The following is a 21,881-nucleotide window of genomic DNA, read 5'->3' on the forward strand; positions in this document are numbered from 1 at the left end:
GCTTCGTAGGCGTTTAAATCGGTGGGATTTTCGTATTAAGGCCGCTTTTCGTATAGTTATAGGCCTTAAAGATTCCAGGGCCTTCGGCGTAGGCTAGGAAGGCCTTCTAGTGGTCGTTTTTCGCTGTTTTAACCGCCCGGTAGTAGGCGTTTTGAGCTTCTTTCTAGGAGGCTTCTAAAGGCGCCTAGGTGGCCGAGGCCCCCTTTTTTGCCTTTCGAAAGGCCCCAAAAGCCCTGTTAGCTATTTTTCGCAGGGCTTTTAGCTTTTTAGTCTACCACGGCTTCGAACGCCCTACTACCCGGAGCTTAGGCACTAAAGCCTTAAGCGCTAGGGTAATAGTATCCGAAAGGCAGCGGCCTAAAGAATCCTAGTCCGAGGCGTTAATAGTCTATTAGATATCCTGGTCGAGGCTAGGTTTTGGGCTTTTTAGGGTGCTAGAAAACAGGTCCTAATCTGCTAGTTTATAGTTATAAGCCGGCGGGAGGGACCTATTTATAGGACCTTTAGAGTCTAAGATAGTAGCCGAAAGGAGAATAGCGCGGTGTAAAGAGATAGTGTTTTCGATATATTCCTATTTATCGAAGTGGAGATAATCGAAGCCGGGCGTGTAAAAGGCTAGGTCTATAACCGACTCTTAACGAAGATTAGACCTAAAAAAGGTCCCCCCGTTTAGGTTAACCTCTTCAGAATCCACTAAACAGGTAGCTGCTAGGCTATCCAACCAGTCTACTAAAGCCTGGACCCTAATAGAAGCCTAGTTAGTAGTTGCTCCGTTCCACTGCTAGTAGTTTCTATTAAAGTCCCCTATAATAAGGGTAGACTTAGAGACCTATAGGCCCTATAGCACTCGATCCTCGGTCTAGGGCCGGCTTCTAGGGCCTAAAAAGGAGGGGAAAGAAGAAGAAGAAGAAGAAGTGGAAGAGGTAGAAGGGGTAAGGCTAGGGGGCCGCCCTCGGCCTGTCGTTTTAGGGTCCTGTTCTATCTAATTATAGACGTGTAGAATATAAAAGGTCTATGGATAATAAACCTCTATAATCTACGCGTCTATATCGTCTAAAAGGTCTTCGCGGTGTGAAAAATCGATACTAGAGCCCTTTCTTATATAAGTAAGGACCCTAGGCTTAATAGGGAAGAACTAGGTTTTTTGGGATATAGGCGTAACGGTATAGAAAGCAGGGTGGTTTCGGATAAACCACCCTTTTAGTGTTAAGACGTAGGCTGGTTCCTGAATAAGGACTATATTAGCCGAAGCCTCTAAGGCCTATTCTAGGATAGCCTTTTACGCCGGGGCCTATTTATCGACGTTATATTAAATAAACCGGATATTTTTCGAACTAAAAGGCCCTTTATTTATAGAATTTAGGGTTTTATAGCTCGAAAGACCTCGTAGTCTCTACTAAAGGGGGGGTGATCCCCCTCGCAGTTATAGCACTTATAGGTCTTATGCTCGTAGTCTCTGTATTCTTTATACTCGTTATAGTAGTGGTATTCCTCCCCGTGGCCTTTAACGGCATAGATAGGGCAGAAAACTAGGCCTTTACAGGTCCCTCGGGTATACCCGAGTTTCTAGCAGTTAGAGCACTGGGTTCTAGGGGTTATAGGCCTATATTTATAGACCTTTAGCCGCTGGCCGGCTATATAAAGCCCCTGTTTTAGGTAGTACTTCTGTTCTTTAGTAGAGGGCATAGAAATAACCACTATGCCGTAAAAAGCGTTTAGAGCCCCTAGCCACCGAGGCTTTCCTACTACCCTAATAGGGTTAAAGGTGCCGATTTTAGCAGCTAGGTCCTATAGGCCTAGGCCCTGTTATAGGCTTCGGTTTAGGGCCTTTTACAGCGGTACGGACGGATCGGGTAGGGGGGTATCGCTACACCTAGCCCTAAAGGCTCTAGAAGGCACCTGTTTAATAATAAGCTTAAACCAGTCGCCTATAGGCTGGGGGGGCTAAAGGGGGAGGTTTAGCTCTTTAAACCACTGATTCTGCGAGTCTAGGAGCTATTAAACGCTGTATTTCGGCCCCGGGGTTAAAATAAGGTTCCCGTTAGTCGACTGGCTAATAGCCGTAACTATAGGGAATTTTAGGGCCTTATTAAGCTTATTCCGAAGCGCGAGGGGGTCGAAGTTATCCCTAGGAATCGCTGCCCCTGCCGTAGGTTATAGGATAACCTTAGGGACCTTTTTAGGGTCTATAGGGAGGGGTGCTAGGGGGGTCTAGGCCTGGGTTATAGGTGCCTAAGGTGCTATAAGGCCTTTTTTCCCCTTTATAGCCTCGCTATAAAGGGGTTTAGGCTATTCTGTAAGCCTACGAACTGCCTAGGCTAGTTCGTCGACCTTCTATTCGAGTGCGGGAGGCTAGGGGGCTTCTAAAGCTCCGTCGATAGCAGATTTAAGCCCTACGGATAGGGCTTTAATCTAGGGGGCAGGGTTAAGGGTATAGGCCTATTAAAGTAGCTAAAGAGCCTGTTAGAGTAGTTCCTTAGCCTATGCCTTACTAGCCGAACTAGTCGACTTCTGGGGCTTAGCCGAGGTTTCTCCAGGGGCTTTAGCTGTTTCGGGCACCTTTTTAGCCTATTTAGAGCCTAAAAGGCTCGGTTTTTCGGTAGGGGGGGCCCTAGAAGCAGGGGGCCCCTAGAGGACGTTTCGAAAGCGCCTTCGGCTTCCGAGTCCGAGGGGGATTCGATTCGGGTCCTAGAAAACCGTCTAGGGATAGGTGTGGAAAGGCTAAGGTGCCTTTTCGAATTCAGAGGCGTAGTAAGGGTTAAATCCTCGATATTTTCAGAGGTATTACCTATATCTACCTCCCTAAGGCCCTCTATAGTTATAGGGGCTTTAGGGGGGGCGTTAGGGGCGTTAGGGGCGTTATTATAGCTAGCTTTATGGCTAGTGGGTTATTGGTTATAGCGTTATGGTTGGGTGGAGGTCGGGGGTGCGGCTCTGCGCGGCTGCTTTATTAGCGTGGGCGCACGGGCCACATCAGACTTTTCCCCCGCACGCGGGGGAGCAGGCCCGTTTCCAGGCATTTTCGCACTTATAATACGCCTAAATTAGCGCCTACGCGGAATAGGGCTATAGATAGGCGTATAGAGCTTGAAAGAGCTATCGATTGATATAGGTTTCGAGTGGTTTAGAGCGTTTGCGCGTAAAACGTAGGTCCCCCCACGTGAGGTGTAAGAAGGATGAAGCAGCACCTATCGCGTCGTATATATTGATGTTGGACACCACCTCTTAGTTCATCATCAAAAAACCGTTCCAATAATAAGATTCCTCGCCAACCCCCCCGCCCCCCAACTAACCAACTAACACCCGTTGCAACGGTTTCAACCGTTCCATGTCTCAAAAGAGTTTGGCGGCGCTCGCCTACGACCAACGGTCCCCTCTTTTGACATGTTATCCACACCTCATCTGGGTTCTGGGTTTCCGCGTATCCGAATTTTGCGGATTTGGGCACCAAAAACCTCGGATCTGATACATCCGAGGATTCTACGGAGTAACATCGAGGCCTTGTTTGCCCTCCAGCCAACAGAACCGCCATACTAAGCGAAGCTCTGTCTGTGGCTGTTGGTGTTCGGACTTTGCAATCGGGCATTTGATGAACGAGACGTTTGCGAGGGGCGTCCTGTCATCGAAGGTACTCAAAGTCATTTCTGGGAAGTTGTCAAAGCACGGATGGGGCGGGCTGTTGAACTGTTGGTGTCACAGGTGACTTACACCTCCAACGGTCGGCTGCGCGTCGGGATCCCGGGTCTGGTGGTATTACAGCTTTTACTTCAATACGATAGGAACCTCTCGGCGCATTCCTTTGGCAGAGCAGAAGAGAGAGGTATCCAGGAATCGGATCAACTCTGCTCAACAGTCGGCGTCTCAGCACCATATCCCATACAGCCCCTCGCCGTCAACTACCTCACCGTTCTCATGGGTGGCCTGTCTCCATCCATTCGGGGCCGATGCATCCCTTCGCCATTCCGTAAGTGGGAAGTACCGCTCGCACTTCTTTATGGTAATCGTAAAGGGGGCGAGATCGTATGAGACGCATCGAATCCGGAAATCTACATGACCACTTGGGTTAGAAAGAGGCTGGGCCGAGAGGCAACAGAACACGGTCCATTTTCCAATACTCCGACCCAGTCTGGAGCGGAGCAATGGAAACAGAAGGCGGAGGAGGAGGGGTACCTACATATATTATCCGGAATCGTCCTGGCGACCTCAAGCAACACATCGAGATTTGGCGTCAGAACGTCGTTGACGTGGGTGATGAAGCTCATGCCATTGAGACCATACACACTGGCAGGCGTTCCAAAGTTCTGCGACGCGACATACACCTCGCTGGGGAGGTTCTTGATTTCCTGCCTCACAGCCTGGTACGGTCTCTGCAGCACCGCACCACAAAGTACCACGACGTGCGACGTCTCCATGCCGCCGTCGTCGTCGTGCGGGACGGTGCGGACGTCGACTCTAACCTCGCGGCCGCCGCGGGAGACGACGAAGCTGAGCGTCTCTTTCCGGTAGGCAATGTCCAGCTGTTCGACGCGTGTGACGGGCTTGTCTTCCAGCGTGAGGAGGATGTCCCCCTCGCGCAGTCCGTCTTCCTCGGAGATTGCCGAGTCCGGGTCAATATAGTCGGATGCACCGCCGTCCTCTGATGCATGGGTCGTTCCTAGATGCATGATCCGCCTGACCGAGAAGAACCGGTGCGCGGCTTCGTCGTCTGCCTCTACCTCAGCGATCCGTTCCGGCGATACGCCCCTCATGCGAGCCTGGAGCTTCGAAATTGCCACCAACTCCGCCGGGAGCATCCGGAGCCTGGGCACGGTCTCTCCACCGGCGAGGAATTCAGAGAGCGCATTCAATATAGTCGGGCCGGGGAGTCCGTAGCAGACCGTCGAATCTCCCGACGCGGTTTCCTGCCACACGGCCAGGACCTTACCATCTATCAGAGACACGAGAGCGCCGCTGCCGCACCGGCTCCCCCAAATCGTATCCACGCTGACCACGTTCGTGTTGATAGGCCGGTACCCAGGCAGAGAAAAGGTATCGATATCGACCAGCACGGTGGAGGTGACGGTGGTAGGCGCGCAACTCATTTCCAGATCATCGGAACCCCCGACGAAAACCCCGGCGTCGCCCGCCTCGACCTGCTCCTCCGACAACTTCGCCGAGCGGACCGGCGCGTCGACCAGGGCGGCGTCGTACCGGATAAGACAGTACCCTTGCGTCGGGTGAAGGAAAATCACTTTGGCGGGCACGACGATGGAGTCGGCGATGGTGACGGTGACGTCGCAGAGGCTGCTGCGGACGAGGTGGCGGGATACCAGCACGATACCCCTCGCGGCGTCGAGGACGAGGCCTGCGCTCTTGTAGCCTCGTAGTCCGCTGCTGTCGATCAAGACGTGAACGGGCGTGGCGCAGTGGACTTGGACGATGCTGCGGGTGATTTCCCCGACGGTGGCTTCGACGTTGGTCTGTTGTTGTCTTTGTCTCCTGGGTTTCGGGAACGCGGCTTTAAACGGGCGCTCGGGGGCAACGGGGGGGAGGGCGTCTGCGAGGAGGGTGAAGTCCCATAGTCCGGTGGTGTCGTTTCGCGTGACGAGCTTCATCTTGGAGGGCCAGTGGCGGTTGATCGGGATGACAGCCGTGCGGAGGGTGTGCCTGTTGCTGATCTCCCGGTACGTGAATGTCACCCTGGCACGATCGGGAATCCTTCTCATGACATCGATGAAGGTGTCAAGGTCAGGGGTGGCTTCGTGGTCGATGCTCACGATGAGCAATCGGTCCCGACTGGGGAATTCCATCGACCCGCGCTCGCAGAGAAACACGCCCCTGCAAGGGAGGCAGTATATCTGGGCCGTCGCGTAGGAGAGGGTGTGAAAACCCGCTCCAGCAACTGTGACGAACCGGTCCGGCGTGGCGAGGGAGAGGTCTTCGACGAGGACATCCTCCTCCACCTTGTGGTTCCCCCTCTGCACGAGAAAGCGAACGGTCTGGCCAATGTTGTTGTCGAACACGCTGGCTAGTTCGAGGAAGCCCACGAGTTTCCTCCCATTGATGGTGAGAACGATATCTCCCTCCCGGATCTTCCCGTCGGCAGGGCCCTCGGGGACGACGGTGTTGGCGACCAGCATGTTGTTGGTACCGACGTCCGGGTACGCGGCGCGTACGTCGGCTTCCCATTCGTCGGTGAGGCCGAGACGACGACACTCCTCGAAGGTCCTGGTGAGGAATACGCACCTCACGTCGCCCCTGGGCACGGGTAGGCCGTCCCTGATGCGGTGGAGGGCTCGCAGGGGCATGTCAAGGGGTAGGAGGTAGTCGGTGGAGGAACCGTCGACGCGGCCTCCGGTCATTATGGCGACGGCGTGGCCGTCCATGTTGATGACGGGGCTGCCGGAACTGCCGCCCGAGCCGTCGGCGTTGGCCTGGTAATAGCATGTGTTGAAGTCAAAGGAGGGCGCGTTGCGGTCGACGCGGCTGATAAAGCCGGAGAGGATGCCTAGCATTTCCCCGCTGTCGTTGCCGAGGATTTTGATCTCGACGCCGACTGTGAGGAGATTAGGATGTGTCGGTTGACTCGGTTGGGAAGGGGATATCTCATATAGCACAAATTGCACAATTGATTCGGTGGTGGCCCACCTTTTGCCCGGTCAGGACGCAACTCTATGGAAGAAACTTGGGCGTATTTCACGGCCTCGGGGTCGTAGCGCAAAAACCCAAAGTCGTGAACGGGATCACGATACATGGCGTAGGCATCGACCTCGTCCTGGTTGTGGAAGATGATGCGTCCCCAGAACGGGCCATGGCCGACGACGTGACGGTTGGTCAGGACATACCTTGTGCACCTTGTCAGTAACACCACATGCATGTTAGAGAAATAGACTTGTCTAATCAGCTCACCCTTTTTCGGCGTCAACCACGAAACCGGTCCCACTGCCGGTATGGGCATCGGTGCCGTCAAAGGCGTGGGGCTGTGATAATTGGATGCAGACGACGCTGCCGGCGACCCGTTCGATGGTTTTTTCCCAGTTGTCAACCGGTTTTACGGGGACCGGAGTTGCTGTTGCATCGGTTGTGTGGTGTAATAGCTGGCCATTGCCGCCATTCCCAGAGTGGGCATTCCGGGCGACCGTCTTGATGATTTGCATTGATGCGTCTGGGGTTGTCGCAAGTCAGGGGCGATGAAGTTCAACTCCAGCTTGGTTCCAGAACCTATTTTTCTTCTTTATAGTTTTTGTCTGTCTTTCTTCCCTCGTTCCTGTTCCATTTATGAGTTCAGACGGTGCTATGCCCGTTATATATATATATATATATATTGGGTAAAGGTGCATGCAGGCGCAGCATGTGTAGTAAGTGTTGGTCAGGCTGCTCAGGCTCGAGCCTGACCCGGGAAGCGGCAGCGCATAATGCATGTGAGTTAATTTGCTGGATGAGCCACAGTCTGACGTGCGTCTCTAGCAGACATGGATAGTGGTGGTTTCGGTGTCAGCAAAGGGTGGATGAAGTTGGTGAATGGTCAGATTCGGGTGGTGTTGCAGCCAGGACTCAGGCGAACATGCATGTGAGAGTCTGACAGAGACCTCATGATGTTTCATTGCTGCATTATATGATTACTCGGTATATATTTGTTCTTCCTTTCTAAATATAATTTTCGGTTTCTTTTCCTGTTTCTCCCCTTCCCTCTCTCTCCTTTTACCCCTTTTCCGACAATTTCCCATGTCCCCCACCCGACCGACGGAAAGGTGGGGGAGACTGGGGTCAAGCGTCCGGCAAGGTCTCCGAATCACCTCTTGGAAAAGATCTGTTTCTTAACCCGCTCTTGGTTAATAAATATTACACTACTGTCCACGTTTGACCTCTATGATTCTCGCCAATATTTGATGTCCTTCCAGCACCCCTATTTTAGAGACACTATACGGTACGGAGGATGGAGTCCCAGAGAGCCCAGACTCCTATTCCCCACGGAACCCCCATAAACCCCCACAAACCCTGATTCGTCCAGTGGGGTTTTAGGGCGTGGGTTTGGCGGTCATAGGCGTCAATAGGCGTCGAAGCAACCCCACGGAAGTCACGGACGGCTGCCCAAAGCCGTCAATGTCCCCCCATCTTGCCATTTCATTGGTGGGAGTTCCGGGGCTGTCGCTATAATTGTGGCCCGGGCATCGCTCCGATTTCCGAACCCCGGGGCGAAGAAGACAAAAGAAAAAGACGTCAGAGGCCCCTCGGATTGGAATTTGCAGGAGGGGGCGGCTTTTGCAAGACACTTTGACTGATGCATCTTTTTCTTTTTGTATGACCTGGAGACGAATCCATCTCGCATTACACCTACAGGCTACAGGCTACAGGCTACATCCTACATACCCAACATCTCTCGGACAACCGGGCAATAAATTAATAATTACACTCAATTCCCTCAACACACGATGAAGCTTCTCTACCCCACCTCCCTTAAACTCGACGTCTCTAGCCTAGAAGGCTTCTCCGTCTCCCTCCACCCTTACGACGTCAAGCAACCCATCCCCGACGACCTCATTGACGCCGACATCCTCGTCACCTGGACCAACTCCCCCACAAACCTCCAAGATGCCGCCGCCCGCATGAAGAACCTCCGCTGGATCCAATCCCTCGCCGCAGGCCCCAACGACGTCCTCAGCGCCGGCTTCGACACCGAGAACCGCGTCGCCCTGACCACCGGCTCGGGCCTCCACGACCACACCGTCGCTGAACACGCCCTCGGGCTCCTCCTCAACGCCGCCCGCCGCTTCTACGAGATGCGCGACTACCAGCTGCAAGGCAAGTGGCCGGGTCACCTCGGCGGCCCGCAGCCCGACCGCCCGTCCGACAGGTTCACCACGCTGCGCGACGCCCGCGTGCTGATCTGGGGGTTCGGCAACATCGCCAAGTCGCTGACCCCGCACCTCAGGGGTCTGGGGGCCACCGTCCGCGGCGTCGCCCGGTCCCCCGGCATCCGGGACGGCGTGGAGGTCGTCGCAGAGGAGAAGCTCCCCGAACTGCTCCCGCAGACGGATGCGCTGGTCATGATTTTGCCCGGGTCGGAGTCGACGCGCCATGCTCTTCATGCCGAGAGGCTCGCCTTGCTGCCGAACCATGCCTGGGTGGTGAATGTCGGGCGCGGCACCTCCGTCGATGAGGACGCACTGGTCGAGGCCCTGGAGAAGGGAGAGATTGGTGGCGCTGCGCTGGATGTGTTCGAGACCGAACCGTTGCCGGAGGATAGCAAGCTTTGGAAGGCGCCCAATGTCATCGTCTCGCCGCATGCTGCGGGAGGCAGGCCGCAGGATGCCGAGGCTCTGATTGCGTACAACCTGAGGAGGTTCCTGGCCGGTCAACCGTTGAAGAACCACCACCGCACCGAGTCTTCCAGTCGGCTATGATGGAATATTGTCACGACTTTGATGGACATGCATGTTTGTATGTAGGTTAGAATTTGGTGATTGATCATTGCATGTGATCATTGATTTCTTTCTCTCAAACAGCCCGATATTTTGAGAGTGACGACACTGTCTATACAGTCTTCGTCCAACTCACAGTGCCCACCTCTTATCACGGCATCCCATCATCATCATAATGGAACAACCTCATAATAGCTGCCGCCACCGCCCGCCCATCATGTTCCAAGTGCCCCGTCTCCGCCGCCCGATCCGCATGCTCCCAATCCTGAATCGACCCCGCCTCCACCCTCATCTGGATCTGCCTCCGCACCATGGCCTCGTCAAACGCGAGGTGCGCTTGCGACGTGAAGAGCCGGTTTTCGCAGTACAAGCCCTGCACGGCCGTGTGCGGCGACGATCCCCACACCTCGACGCGGGGGCCGTCTTCCGACAGCAAGCCGCCCGATTTCTCGGGTGTCGGCGGCGCCACCACTTGGTCCTGGTGCATCTGATGCAGGTAGATCTTGTCGTCGCGGGTGCGGAAGAGCCGCTGGCCGACGGGCTTGAGGTCGATGGCGCAGTGGCCTAGTTCCCAGTCGCCCGAGGGGGCGGGGCGCACTTCGGCGCCGAGGAGGCGGGCGATGATTTGGTGGCCGAAGCAGACGCCTGTGAAGTGGAAGTCGGGTCGGCGGGTCCAGAGTTCTGCGTGTGTTAGCGGGGAAAAAAAGAAAAAAAAAAAAAGGAAAAGGAAAAGAGAGAGAGAGAGACCAAGGCACCTTTCAAGAGATCCAGCAGCTGAAGGATCCACGGATCCTCCCCATGCGCATCGTACACACTTCCTGTGATCAAAATCCCGTCGTAAGGTTCCAGGTCGGCGTAGGTAGGCATGGTACCGCCCTTCTCGGTGACGATGAACTGTTGCGACACTTCGACGCCCAATGGGGGGTGGTGATCCATGCCGGCGCGGTAGAAGTGGTGGAACACAATCTCGCCGAAGGAGCCTCTTTCCGTCTGCGTGTCGGGATGCGGCTCGTCCGTCTCCAGGACGAACAGTTTGACCACGTCGGCGTTGGAGTTTGGTCGGTAGGAGAGCGTCATGGCAATGTCGAGTTGGGTCAGTTGAACTGCGGTGAATATAAATTACATGTAATATATACTGTATGAATGTATGAAGGTAAAGGTATTCTGAATTGAAAGTGATGGTGTTTTGAGAATATCAAGTCGGGAACTGAAGCTGATGGAGATTAAGAAAGCGACGATGTACGTCAATTATATCCAAGCCTGTATGAGCCGAGATGTACTGAGCATTGGTAGAGCTGACGCGTTCAGAAATGGTCCAAGGGAAAAGACGACACTCGATGCGTGTCGCCAAGTGAGAATGCCTTGTCCACCAAGTACTAACTCTACTGAAAGTGTACTTGACCCCTGAGACTTCAAGTTGGAACCATTGTATCTGACGTCACACCTAATTAGCGGCCGACCCGGTAGATTTCTAGGGCTGTTGATGGAGAATTAACAGGCCTTTGCCGTATAATAAGTGGATATTCTCTGTCTCGGCGCCTTGGAACCTATGACGACAAGATCCAGACTTTTACTCGTGTTCCTTTCTGTTTTCGGCTGGTCATTCCCTTGATCTTCCTTTATTTCTTCCCTTTTACTTTTTACTTTATTTTCCCAAGTCGAGTTGTCACTCCGACCCGGAATCCCGGGTCCGGTCCGCAGGGACCGGACCGTCGCTCGGACCACGTCCCGACAGTGTCCAACGTCTTCCAACGTCACCCAACTGGATCGTCAGGGACACTGGCAATTTAATGTCATAGAGGTCAAGAATTACAATCAGCTTTGGCTTTGTTGTTGTCCAGGTGAAAAACTACACCCATAATCCTGCAGCCAGTCCTTGATGAAATAAGCACCAATGCATATTGCATACCGGCGGCCCGGCCATCATGTAAATTGCTGACATGACATGGTGTGAACGAACGTCCTCCGCCCTTTCGCTCCATCTCCCCTCTTCATCATGGCCTGGGATTACCGTAAGGCCAACTCCCGTCGTAAGCAGAGCTGGTGGTACTGCGGATGCCCTTATCGTCCCGCATGCACATCATATAGTTCGCAGGTCCGCATGATATACAATTGGCTGCAGAAAAGCCAGCCTTCATCTTCTCGAATAGAATATCTGGTGTAAGTCAAGGGTCAACCCATGAACATGTGGTCTCTCACATCAAGTTTAATCATTGCCAACTTCATATTTTCATTGGCTGGGCATAATACAGAAGACCTGCAGGTGCAGTAGTGTAGTTCATGACCAAACTTGATTGAGATAAGATGCCACACCTTCGCGTGCCCATGCGTCTGGTCCCCCAATCATCATTGCTTTCAATCCACACACTGCAGTAACCTCGTGATATAGGCAGCAGTCGGGGGGCGCACATCTGATGGTAGCACCCGGTAAAGGTAGATATCGAGTCGAAATATGACTCTGCATTAATACCATTACTCGACCTCCATTTTTGATCCATCTACACGTATGATATAGTAAAGATACGCCTCTTCTCACGTCCTCTGTATGAAATCACGGCTCCTTATCTGGTACGCAAGCATCTCGTGCTTTCTTTCGAGCCTCTGCACCAAAGAGCTATACAACCGAAAAGAAATATCAAAGCGGCGGGTTATCAAGAGTAGCATGCGTCTCTCCCTGCCCGACGTCGACAAGACGCAACCTCTCTCCCACCTATCACCTCGACAAGAACGAACAACCGACGGGTCACTTTCAAGCCTCCAAATTGGGGGCATCCTGGGCGGGATATTCGGCTTCGTCATCCTCGTCCTCGCCATATGGTTCTGCACTTTGCATGACGCCCGGAGGCGCAGACACCGGCAGAGGCGGCAGCGGATATACGACTCTTCGACTTGCTCCTCATCCGACACGTCCCATCTCGAATCAAGGCGAGCCAGGAGGGATAGGAGGCCGCAGCCGGGACCACCAAGGGCAAAGAAACCCGCTGCGCATGTGCACTTTATGCCCCAGCCGCCGCCGCCGACGTTTCATGTCAACCAGGCCCAGCCGTGGGCTCCAAAGTATGGTGGACCGAAGCGATATTATGGATGAGAAGAGGCATGCCATGGGTTGGCAGGGGGCTTTAAACTTCAGCGACGTGTTTTCATGGGCGGCATCTCATTTCAGACTTTAAGCGTGGTCCTCGTGCCAGGGAATGTCTCTTATGTCTACCTTACGGTTTCCTTGGGCGCAATAACTTGGGATAGCAGATATGCTGTGTTGATAACTCCCAGTGTTTATAGGCGGGACAAGACGATACAAATTCATACCCAAACAACAGACACCTGACTGATCCTAGCTAGCCCCTGAATAGCCTGTACTGTGAATACTGGTTCTGGTTCTCGTCTCACACTCCTTGCTGCCAGCTTGAGACGTATATATGCCTTTAGGGCAACTCGCCAGTCACATTCCAATAGGCATTGTAGTTGAACCCCTGAGCGGCGTTGAACGCACCAAGCAACACAGACCCAGTACTAGCAGACCCCTCAAACTGGAGGTCGGTGTGTCCACTGTCCAGGCGCCGGATAGAACCTAGGTCGAGCGATGGCCTTTCCGCCAACTCCTCGTCGCCGTAGTTCCCAGCCAGAATAGTCGGACCGAAAGCCACAGAAGCGACGTTCGGGTCATCATTTGCAGGGATGAGACGCAACGACATGGGAAGCCGAACAGACACGACATCCCCATCCTCCCACCGCCTATCGACGACAGCATAAGAGCCCCCCTCAAAAGTACCGTTTACACGTTGTCCGTTGACCGTAATCTCGGAATCCTCCGCCCAAGCGGGAATTCGCACTCGCAGGACAAACTGCGACGCTCCCCTCTCGAACGTGAGCGTCGTGGTGTCGTCGACAGGATACCTCGTCGTCTGGCTCACCTGCACCCCGCGCTGGGACCAATCCAGCCTCGAGGCGACAAACAAGTTCACGTAAAGCGACTCCTCGTCATGGAAGTAAATCGAGTCCATCAACTTGGTGTTGGTCTCCAGCGCAGTGCCCTGACAACACCAAAAAGAGTCGTGGTCCGTCGAAAACGTGCCTCCCCCCCAGGCAGGACCAACACCTCGTCTACCCCCGGGGTTCAGGGGCGTGAAGTACGTAACGTGGCCATGCTCGCTCGTCGGGTCCTGTTGACCGATCAGGTGATTCAGCATAGCAACCTCGTAGAAATCAAAATACTCCGTATCCCCCGGCGTCAGCGTCCAGAGCTCCCGCGTGAGCTTCAGCATGTTGTAGCTGTTACACGCCTCAGCGGCGTCGTCGTGGAGGAAATCCACAATGGCGTCCGGCGCGCGAAAGTGCTCCGCCACACTGTTCGCCCCGATGGCGTACGAGTGCGCCCACACCGTCATACGCCAGGCATTACGGGCAATTTCGAGGTACCGCTCCTCCCCCGTGGCCTTGTACTCCAGCGCGGCGCCGATCCACTTGGGGATCTGCGTGTTGGCGTGGAGACCCTCCAGCTCATCCCGGCCGGCAGATAGGGGGTCGAACAGGCGCTCGTGGTCGAACCGCCGCGCGAGGGCGATGAAAAGCTCCGTGTCCTCGTCCGGGAGGCGGCGCGCCATGTCGGCGAAGATCTCGTTCATGCCGCCAAACTCGGTCTCCAAGGACTCCTGCATCTCGTCGTGGCTGAGACGGCTCGTGCAGACGTCGATCCAATCCGTGATGCCCAACAAGACGTCGAGGGCCTGCTGGTTGCCCATGTGCTGGTACACGTCCAAGAGGCCGGCCATGGTCTTGTGGATGGCGTAGTACGGCACGTTCCCGTTGTCGAGGGTGCGGTTCTCGACCTTTTCGATCTCCGACTCGGGGAACCCGCTGAGGTAACCCGGAGTGAAGCCCACGGCCTCGTTGTTGGCTTGGCACTTGGCCAGTTCCTCGACGACGTAGGCGGCGCGGTCTCGACATTCGTCGTCGTCGAGGACGGCGTAGAAGTGTGCCCATGCGGTCAGGAAGTGGCCCTGGAAGTGGCTGCGGAAGGGGAAGTCGGGGGCATCCCAGCCGCCGTTGGGCTCGGCGCCCTGGGTGTCGAGGCCGTGGTTTTCGCGGAAGACGTAGAGGATCCGGTCGAGGTCGATCCATTTGGCGTATGTCAGGGTGCGCTCTTGGTAGCTGACCCAGTCGCCGTCGCCGAGGGAGAGTTGGCTGAGGTGGAACGGCGCGGCCAAGTCAGGGGCTGCACTCCGGATGGCATTGGACCCATGGACGTCGAGAGCGGCAATGCCCAAGAGGAGGAGGCCACTTTGCGCAGCGGGATGGACGAGCTTCATAGTATCTCAAGTTCTCAGCGGAACAGACAGAAGGACTTGAAGGACTGCCAGAGATATCAGTGGTGCTCACCGTGTCGTGGGCCATAAAATTCAACCTCCATATCACGGCTGAACCCCTTTTATAACCCTGCTGTCCTGAGAGGCGTTTCGCAGTTCTTGACTTGTGCTATCACAGTGTTCTTGCTGTCTACAAGTTAGGAGGAGCCCATCTTTACCCGCACCAAGCACATCTCGGCAGATGTGCAGATCTCAACTGCCCCGCGGTTCTTCCCCAGAATCCCCATGTAACCCCCCGTATGGGTGATGGAGGGAATCGCGGAGAAAATATACCGGGGAATCGGAATATTGAAAGACGAGGGCAGGGGACGTCATATCTGCAGACTCCGCTTGATGATTGTCTGCAAGCCAAGAAAGTTGAGGTTATTGGTGCGGCACTGCGGCAAGTGCATTGGCCTTTGGTGGATGTCCACGAACACCACATAAGATCGCCACCCTGTCCTTGAGGGACCTGAAATAAGCCCGGCAGTTGGCACATGTTGCTGGATATCCTCTCGGTGTACTCAAAGTGATTCCACCACACGTAATATCGCACGAGATACATGCCCCCCTGACATATCAACAGGTCCGACTCCTCACTTAGCCGCAGACTCCTTGACAAGTCGCACCACAACCTGCTTTACGTCCTCATCGGCCAACCCAAGCAGCTTGTTCGCTCTTTCTTCAGGCTGTAGCACATGCTTGCCCCCGTCGGCAAAGAGATAATGGAACAGCGAATCGGAGAAAGCTCCTCCAAAGTCCCCCTTGGCGATCTTGTCTTCGGCACTCTTGTCCAGGTCCTCGCTGCGTACCTTCGTGATCTTGAACTCCTGCCCCGTCGCCTCCTGCAGAACCTTCACGACCTCGTTCTGGGTCGTTGTGATGCCGGCCACGTGGAGGAACTTGTTCTTCGTCTCCGCGGGCTTCTTCAGAGCCGCCGCCACGGCGCGTCCCACGAAGGGCAACGTTGACGTGGAGTAGGGCTCGTCGCCCGAGTCGACGACGGTTGCCGTCTTATCACGGATGTTGTATCCTATGCCCAGGTCGATGGACTGCGATGGTAACAATGTCAGCACATGTTAGTATCAAAAGAAGACACAGCACATACCCAGTCAAAGAAGAGCCCATTGGAAATCCCAGTCCAGCTAAACCAGTCGTACTTCTTGCTGAGTTCGATAAGGCGGTCTGTGGTCTCAATCTTCCCGGCGAGCAGCTTGCCTATCTTATGCCCGTTGAGATTCCGCGTCGGCACCCCAAACTCGGAGGGCACGAACCGGGGAACATGAGCCGCGATGACGGCATCGACGAGGGGATTCTGTGCCCCGGAGACGGCAGCGTTGGTGCCAAGGGCGGAGACGAAGGCGTCCTGGCCTCGGATGGCTTCTGCGATGCTGTCGACCGAGCTGAAGTCCGCCCGCTTGACCGAGACCGCCGAGGGGAACTTGGCGGACGAGTCTTGTCTGGAGATGGCGGTGACGTCGAAGCCTGCGTCGAGGAGAGCCTGGGTGATGTGCTTGCCCAGAGAGCCAGATGCCTGTGTGGTCCAGGGGTTAATAACTTAATGGCCAAAGAAAGGAAGGGAGAAAAAAAAGGAAAAGGGCTCAGGGGCTCAGGGGCTCAGGGGTAGGCACATGTACTTACACCGGCAACAGCGACTTTCTTGATGGTGGACATTGTGGATCTGGGGCGCGAATGAATAAACGCCGTTGTATAAGGTATACTTCGGTTGTAAGTTGCAATATGGGATCCAAGGGGTAAATATGTGACGATAGATTGGTGGTGAGAAGTATGAATTATACGGTTAGAGGAGACAAGATGAAAGTTGTTGAGAAGATGAGATGCTTGCATGTCTGAGATGAGTGGCGGAATTCCGGCCTTCATATAGGAGTATCTGAACGACGCTCAATAGCACAAGTTCTGGTGCGCATGGCATCATCGCATCATGGATTCATAAGCTTTGGTCTGGTCGGGGACTCGGGTCTGCACTTAGTATCTAAGACGCTGATAATCACAGATGCCGAACGTTTTGAGCACACTAACCAGGGAGGGGAAACGAAGACAAAAAGGTCAAGATGGAAGAAAAACGAAGGCCATGACCTGTTATTATGGCCTTGCCTAGACCGGCGATGGCCGACGAGAATCAACTGGATTGATTATACACCTCGTTAGAAAGCAGCAGAAAGATACCGAAGCCTTCTCTGCCCCGTGCCATTTTCAGGGTGCATCAGTCGGATCCCTAGCAAGTAATGGTAAGCAAGTCAAACTGTCAATTTTGTCTTCTCCACGACATATTCCGCCATAATTCGTAAGACTTACCAATCCGTCACTAGATTCTCATCCAGCCTGTCCATTTTGACCATGTCCTCGGCAGAGATCTCGAATCCCCCGACGTCGGCGTTCTCGTCTAACCTCTCTTTTCGAGATGTCTTGGGTAGTGTGACAAAGTTATGCTGCAGTGACCACCTAGAGTGCAAATAGAGTATCAGCAAACCGTCGAGAAAAAAGAACATAATAATGATAAAAGGTCGACGAAAAGAGAAGAAAAGAAATCGTACTCACCTCACCAGCAACTGCGCAGGCGAACACGCATACTTCCCCGCCAACCCCACAACCACCGGATGCCGCATCCTCATCCCCCTGGCCAGCGGCGCATACGCCTCCACCACGATCCCAAACCTCGCGCACGTCTCCCGGATCCCCGCCTGCGTGTTAAACGGGTGCACCTCGATCTGATTCACCACCGGCCCAATCCGTGGCCCCGAGCCCATCAACTCCTCCACATGCCTGACCCCGAAATTCGACACCCCGCCCATCCTCACCTGCCCCTCCGCAATCGCATCCTCCACCGCCCTCCAACTCGTCAACCGCGCCTCCCTGCCCCCATAAGGGCTGTGAAGCAGGAACAAATCCACATACCCCAGCCCCGAAACCTCCACCGACCCCCGAATCGACCGCCGCACCTCCTCATACGAAGTGCTGTTGCTCGCCAGCTTCGTCGTGTAAAACACATCCTCCCGCTTCAGGCCGTCCTTGTTGGCATTCTTGTCGTCGAGGAACCCCCGGATCGCACGCCCGGCCTCCCGCTCGTTGTGGTACACCTGCGCGCAGTCGAACCCGCGGTACCCTGCCTCCAGCGCCCACCGCACCGACGTCGTCGCTTCCCGCCCGGACATCATGTAGAGGCCCAGCTGGATCTGTGGGATGGTTTCGCCGTTGGCGAGCTGCAGAACAGAATCGGTCATGTCAGCATCATGACGACAAAAAAGCGCCGAAACGGGGCTTTGGGGGGATTCTCAAAGGGGAGAGCCAAATTCTACTAACCTTGATTCGAGCGGCCAGCGTCTTTGGGGCCGCCATGGTTAATTGCTCCTTCGTTGACTCGTTATCGCGAAGAAACTCAACGGAACAGGCGAGAACAGTTACAACTTCAGAGTCATGTGAACGAGACAACGGACAGAGAAGATCACAACGTAGGACCATGTCATGACATCAACGGGTCGGTAATCGGATCCCGAAATGCGGGGTGGTGGGGGTGGTGGGGGAACAAGGCAAGGAGGGGCACAGGGGCTTTAGCAACGCAACATCACCGGGCGTCGGACAAGACAACCTTCCTTCAGGGGACAGACACATGCGACACTTCTACCATCCACGGACCACATCCCGCCATAACAGCCTTCTTTTCCATATCATCTATTTAAAACCCACCAAAAGCATATACAATGAATCTCTCTGGTGTATGATGCATAGGGTGAGTACGTATGTTCATGATGGCGAAGAGGTAGCCAAGCCGTCAACGGTCATCCCTGTCCAGATTGTCCTAATCTGGCGTGCGCTGGACATCGTACCATCCATGACATGGCTGTGTGCCCAAGGGACCAAGGGACCAAGGGAAAGAAGCCTCCACGCGACACTTAGGACACTAGGATCCCGACTTTAGGGGAAATAGCGTCGGCCAGGTCGAGTCCATCTCCTCCAACGACGTCCTGCATGCCGCAATTTCCTCCTCCACCATGCCCTGGCACGACTCCCCGGGTTGGTGACCGCACGCCCGCTTGAGTGCACCCGCGGCTCAAACGGTGCACCGCCACGGTTCGTGTGCTCCTGCTGCATTTCCTGCAATTTCTGCATTTCCATCTCCGGACGCGCCTCATCGAAGACCCGGTACTATTCGAGCCTGGTGCTGAGGGGCAGCTTGCGCGACGAGTTGCCGACGTAGATCGTCTTCGGATAGTCGCTCACCACCCAGTTCTGCGTCACCACGTCCCAGTTGCTGAGGTCGCGCCGCGTCAGGTCGGCCCGGAACGTCTCCGACGTGCCGGGATCGATGCGAATGCGTTCGAAGCCGCGGAGCACCTTGGGCGCGTCGTCCGGTCCGCCCAGGGAAACGTACAGCTGCGCCACCTCGTCGCCCACCACGTCGCCCGTGTTCGTGATCGTGGCAAACACCGTATACATTGTGTCCCACAGCTGCGCGTTGCCGCCGTTGGGTCCCGACGCCGGCAGCTTGGGCTGCGCCGAGCCGTCGAGCGCACCAGGGGGCAAGAACTCCTCCGCCGTCAGCCCGTAGTCGGGATCGGCCAGCGCCTCCACAGGGTCCGACGAGTTGAGGTACGGGTAGATGTGTTGGTAGACGTAGGAAAACTCGTCAGACGGGAACACGTAGTCCTCGTAGTCCTGGCTGTAGTTGCCCCCGAACCGCGGCGCCGGCGCCGTCTCGCCCGCCGTGGGCTTGTACGGACGAGGGTCCTTCTTCTCGACCCGGAGATCGGAGAACTCAAAGCTGGTGTACGAGAGACCGAAGCCAAACTCGAACACCGGAGCCTTCTCGTTGCCGTCGGCGTGCGTGACGCCCATGTCGTCGTCCTCCGTCTGCTTGTCGAACCACCGGTAGTCGACCAGGACGCCCTCGGTGAAGTCGTCCTGCGGCGCGCCGTTGCCATTGTTGGGCTCGGTCAGCACCTTGACGCCGTAGCTCTCCTCCGTGGGCCCCCACGTGAACGGCGTCTTGCCGCCCGGGTTGACGCGCCCGTACAGGATGTCGGTGATGGCGTTGCCGGACTCCTGCCCGGGCAGCCCGGCCCAGACAATGGCCGTAACGTTGGGGTTCTGGTACCAGTCCGTGACAAGGACGGGTCCCGTCGAGTGGACGACCACGATGGTGTTGGGGTTGACGCCGGCCACGCGCTTGATCAGCTCATCGCCGCCGTTCCACAGAGTGAGGTTGTTCCGGTCGCCCCGGTTCCCGTCGACCACCATGTACCCCTCGCCCGAGTTGGCGTTGACGAAAACGATGGGCGTGGCGTCGGGCTCCGACACGAGCTTGACCGTGGCGTCGTCCGCCCAGTTGCTGAGGATGCTCTCGTAGCGGGAACCGTCCTCGAGCGCCCTCTTCTGCAGGGCGCTGTCGGGAGTGACGAGGTAGGGGAAGCTAGCTGTGCCCGAGCCCCATCCGGCAGCCAGAGTTCCGTCGTTGCAGCCCTGGTCGGCGCAGCCGTTGGGGCCGACCGAGCGGGGACCGGCATCTTCTCCGACGACGGCCACAAACTTGGGCTTGTCGAGCGGCAGAGCGCCCTCGTTCTTCAGCAGAACCGTGCCGCGGGCCGCGTCGCTCCGGATCATGTCGCCGTGGTTCTCACGCACGTCGATATGCTGGTTGATGACCCGGACGTCCTCGTTGGCGGCGAAGTGGACGGGGCCGACGGTGTCACGCGTCCAGGACGAGAAGTTCACCTCTTCGACCTCGTCCAGGGAGTTGCCGACCTTGAACCAGGCAGCGAGGATACGCATGGCCATGTCGTCGAGACGGTGCTCGGGCACGGTGCCGTTGAGAACGGCATTGGTCAGGTTGGCACCCCAGAAGGAGACACCCGAGTTGAAGACGGTGTCACCGGGCATGGTCATGTCGAGGCCGGCGACGGCGGTCGCGGCACCGGCGTGCTGGGCTTGCCAGTCACTGAGCACGAAGCCCTGGAAACCCATCTCCTGCTTCAGGATGCCATTGAGCAAGTACGAGTTCTGGCAGCCGTAGCTGTTGTTGATCTGTCGAGCGGCACGATGGTTAGCAGAAAGAAGCGGCACATTATGTCTAGGTCTCGGGGAAGCTTGCCTGCTGGTAGGAGCACATGATGCTACCTGCGCCGGCGCGGATGGTATCGGCAAAAGGCCACAGGTAGACCTCATGCATGGTCCTGTCATCGACATTGGAGGACAGACTCTCGGCAATATCAAAACCGTAGCCGCGAGCCTCGCCGGCTTGACGGAAGTGCTCTGTGGAAGGAAGGCGCGAGGTAAGTAACGAGGCGAGGCCGGGGAAGATCGGGATTGTACAAGTATAGAAACCAGAAACTCACCTTGCTCATTGACGATGAAGTGCTTTACGTTGGCCACGACACCAGCATCTTGAATGCCCTTCACCGTCTCGGCGGCAGCAACACCGGCGAGATATGGATCGGTGCCAAAACCCTCCCAGTTCCGTCCGGCAGCAGGTAACCGGCCAAGAGGACCAATGGAAGGGCCCAGAAGCACATCGACGCCCTTCCCCTTTGCCTCGGCGGCCATGGCGTTTCCACGCCGATAGAGGAGGCCACGGTCAAAACTGGCTGCGGCAACCTGGCTGGATGTGAAGTAGGAGACGTAGTCGGCAAAACGAATGCCCTGGGGACCGTCTTGCATACAGAGACCGCGCCAGCCGAGGCGAGGGATGGAGCCGACGTTGCCAACGCAGAGGTCGCCCATCCAGCCAACACCGGTAGTCAGGTTGACCTTCTCGAGGAGGGTCATGTCCTCGACAACAGCCTTGGCCTGGGCGTAGGCGGTTTCCCAGCCCTTGGCTTCGGGATCCATCCACGGGGACGGGTAGTAGGGAGGTGAGTAGGCGAGACCGGCGTTGGTGTCATTTTGTCGCTGGTGATTGTAGGCGTTAGCGCGAACGAAGAAAACTAGGACGAGGAGTTGAAAAACGAGTGACAGTGGGGCCATGACAACGTGATGTAGGTGTGGAAGAAAAGATAAAAAACGAATGCAATGCGAGCAATGAAGAAAAGGATGATGCTGGCTGATGCTAGTTGAAATCTATGCCGTCCTGGTGATTTCAAGATGGCAATCAAGACGAGAGGATCGCGAGGAGGCGGGGGAGAAG

The 21,881-nt window shown here is 55.7% G+C and overlaps 9 protein-coding genes across 9 annotated transcripts; 2 read left to right on the forward strand and 7 right to left on the reverse strand.

The window, feature by feature from the left end:
* Nucleotides 1-3,065: 3,065 nt before the first annotated feature.
* On the reverse strand, nucleotides 3,066-3,816 carry SODALDRAFT_59164 (hypothetical protein). Its single transcript, XM_028615514.1, has one exon. It carries the CDS (start codon nucleotides 3,584-3,586, stop codon nucleotides 3,125-3,127), a length of 462 nt encoding a protein of 153 aa, XP_028463978.1. The 5' UTR covers nucleotides 3,587-3,816; the 3' UTR covers nucleotides 3,066-3,124.
* Nucleotides 3,817-3,861: 45 nt separating this feature from the next.
* Nucleotides 3,862-7,136, reverse strand: SODALDRAFT_282962 (PDZ domain-containing protein; the record flags this gene model as incomplete). Its single annotated transcript, XM_028608374.1, has 5 exons — nucleotides 3,862-4,046; nucleotides 4,175-4,582; nucleotides 4,628-6,564; nucleotides 6,606-6,824; nucleotides 6,889-7,136. The coding sequence occupies 5 exons, from the start codon at nucleotides 7,134-7,136 to the stop codon at nucleotides 3,862-3,864; spliced, it is 2,997 nt and encodes a 998-aa protein (XP_028463979.1).
* Nucleotides 7,137-8,188: 1,052 nt separating this feature from the next.
* On the forward strand, nucleotides 8,189-9,480 carry SODALDRAFT_59177 (hypothetical protein). Its single transcript, XM_028615515.1, has one exon. The coding sequence runs from the start codon at nucleotides 8,412-8,414 to the stop codon at nucleotides 9,381-9,383; it is 972 nt and encodes a 323-aa protein (XP_028463980.1). The 5' UTR covers nucleotides 8,189-8,411; the 3' UTR covers nucleotides 9,384-9,480.
* On the reverse strand, nucleotides 9,481-10,664 carry SODALDRAFT_328541 (class I glutamine amidotransferase-like protein). Its single transcript, XM_028610722.1, has 2 exons — nucleotides 10,157-10,664; nucleotides 9,481-10,082 (listed from the first exon to the last, which is right to left on the reverse strand). Exons 1-2 carry the CDS (start codon nucleotides 10,476-10,478, stop codon nucleotides 9,553-9,555), a joined length of 852 nt encoding a protein of 283 aa, XP_028463981.1. The 5' UTR covers nucleotides 10,479-10,664; the 3' UTR covers nucleotides 9,481-9,552.
* Nucleotides 10,665-11,969: 1,305 nt separating this feature from the next.
* On the forward strand, nucleotides 11,970-12,705 carry SODALDRAFT_328542 (hypothetical protein). The gene has a single exon (XM_028610723.1). It carries the CDS (start codon nucleotides 12,064-12,066, stop codon nucleotides 12,487-12,489), a length of 426 nt encoding a protein of 141 aa, XP_028463982.1. The 5' UTR covers nucleotides 11,970-12,063; the 3' UTR covers nucleotides 12,490-12,705.
* On the reverse strand, nucleotides 12,654-14,707 carry SODALDRAFT_394063 (DUF1680-domain-containing protein; the record flags this gene model as incomplete). Its single annotated transcript, XM_028615272.1, has 2 exons — nucleotides 12,654-14,613; nucleotides 14,680-14,707. The coding sequence occupies 2 exons, from the start codon at nucleotides 14,705-14,707 to the stop codon at nucleotides 12,824-12,826; spliced, it is 1,818 nt and encodes a 605-aa protein (XP_028463983.1). The 3' UTR covers nucleotides 12,654-12,823.
* A 632-nt stretch (nucleotides 14,708-15,339) lies between these two features.
* On the reverse strand, nucleotides 15,340-16,417 carry SODALDRAFT_320609 (NAD(P)-binding protein; the record flags this gene model as incomplete). Its single annotated transcript, XM_028609550.1, has 3 exons — nucleotides 15,340-15,795; nucleotides 15,852-16,277; nucleotides 16,385-16,417. The coding sequence occupies 3 exons, from the start codon at nucleotides 16,415-16,417 to the stop codon at nucleotides 15,340-15,342; spliced, it is 915 nt and encodes a 304-aa protein (XP_028463984.1).
* A 294-nt stretch (nucleotides 16,418-16,711) lies between these two features.
* Nucleotides 16,712-18,205, reverse strand: SODALDRAFT_352977 (aldo-keto reductase family 1 member E1). The gene is made up of 4 exons (XM_028613621.1): nucleotides 18,065-18,205; nucleotides 17,303-17,964; nucleotides 17,060-17,206; nucleotides 16,712-16,979 (listed from the first exon to the last, which is right to left on the reverse strand). Exons 1-4 carry the CDS (start codon nucleotides 18,098-18,100, stop codon nucleotides 16,958-16,960), a joined length of 867 nt encoding a protein of 288 aa, XP_028463985.1. The 5' UTR covers nucleotides 18,101-18,205; the 3' UTR covers nucleotides 16,712-16,957.
* Nucleotides 18,206-18,565: 360 nt separating this feature from the next.
* SODALDRAFT_59223 (beta-glucosidase) lies at nucleotides 18,566-21,864 on the reverse strand. Its single transcript, XM_028615517.1, has 3 exons — nucleotides 21,094-21,864; nucleotides 20,850-21,010; nucleotides 18,566-20,782 (listed from the first exon to the last, which is right to left on the reverse strand). Exons 1-3 carry the CDS (start codon nucleotides 21,719-21,721, stop codon nucleotides 18,908-18,910), a joined length of 2,664 nt encoding a protein of 887 aa, XP_028463986.1. The 5' UTR covers nucleotides 21,722-21,864; the 3' UTR covers nucleotides 18,566-18,907.
* Nucleotides 21,865-21,881: the final 17 nt, after the last annotated feature.

This window comes from Sodiomyces alkalinus (genome assembly GCF_003711515.1).
Source record: "Sodiomyces alkalinus F11 unplaced genomic scaffold SODALscaffold_10, whole genome shotgun sequence".
Lineage (NCBI taxonomy): Eukaryota > Fungi > Ascomycota > Sordariomycetes > Glomerellales > Plectosphaerellaceae > Sodiomyces > Sodiomyces alkalinus.

Excerpts from the sequence above, each read along its gene's own strand:
- SODALDRAFT_59177 (XM_028615515.1), top strand. The coding sequence starts at position 8,412 with ATGAAGCTTCTCTACCCCACCTCCCTTAAACTCGACGTCTCTAGCCTA.
- SODALDRAFT_59164 (XM_028615514.1), bottom strand. The coding sequence starts at position 3,586 with ATGCCCGATTGCAAAGTCCGAACACCAACAGCCACAGACAGAGCTTCG.
- SODALDRAFT_328541 (XM_028610722.1), bottom strand. The coding sequence starts at position 10,478 with ATGACGCTCTCCTACCGACCAAACTCCAACGCCGACGTGGTCAAACTG. Across the intron at positions 10,083-10,156 it reads GCTGCTGGATCTCTTGAAAG|AACTCTGGACCCGCCGACCC; the intron begins GTGCCTTGGTCT and ends TAACACACGCAG.
- SODALDRAFT_328542 (XM_028610723.1), top strand. The coding sequence starts at position 12,064 with ATGCGTCTCTCCCTGCCCGACGTCGACAAGACGCAACCTCTCTCCCAC.
- SODALDRAFT_59223 (XM_028615517.1), bottom strand. The coding sequence starts at position 21,721 with ATGGCCCCACTGTCACTCGTTTTTCAACTCCTCGTCCTAGTTTTCTTC. Across the intron at positions 21,011-21,093 it reads CTTCATCGTCAATGAGCAAG|AGCACTTCCGTCAAGCCGGC; the intron begins GTGAGTTTCTGG and ends TTCCTTCCACAG. Across the intron at positions 20,783-20,849 it reads TCATGTGCTCCTACCAGCAG|ATCAACAACAGCTACGGCTG; the intron begins GCAAGCTTCCCC and ends GCCGCTCGACAG.
- SODALDRAFT_352977 (XM_028613621.1), bottom strand. The coding sequence starts at position 18,100 with ATGGCGGCCCCAAAGACGCTGGCCGCTCGAATCAAG. Across the intron at positions 17,207-17,302 it reads CCTGCGCAGTTGCTGGTGAG|GTGGTCACTGCAGCATAACT; the intron begins GTGAGTACGATT and ends TTTGCACTCTAG. Across the intron at positions 16,980-17,059 it reads GAGAATCTAGTGACGGATTG|GGATCCGACTGATGCACCCT; the intron begins GTAAGTCTTACG and ends ATTACTTGCTAG.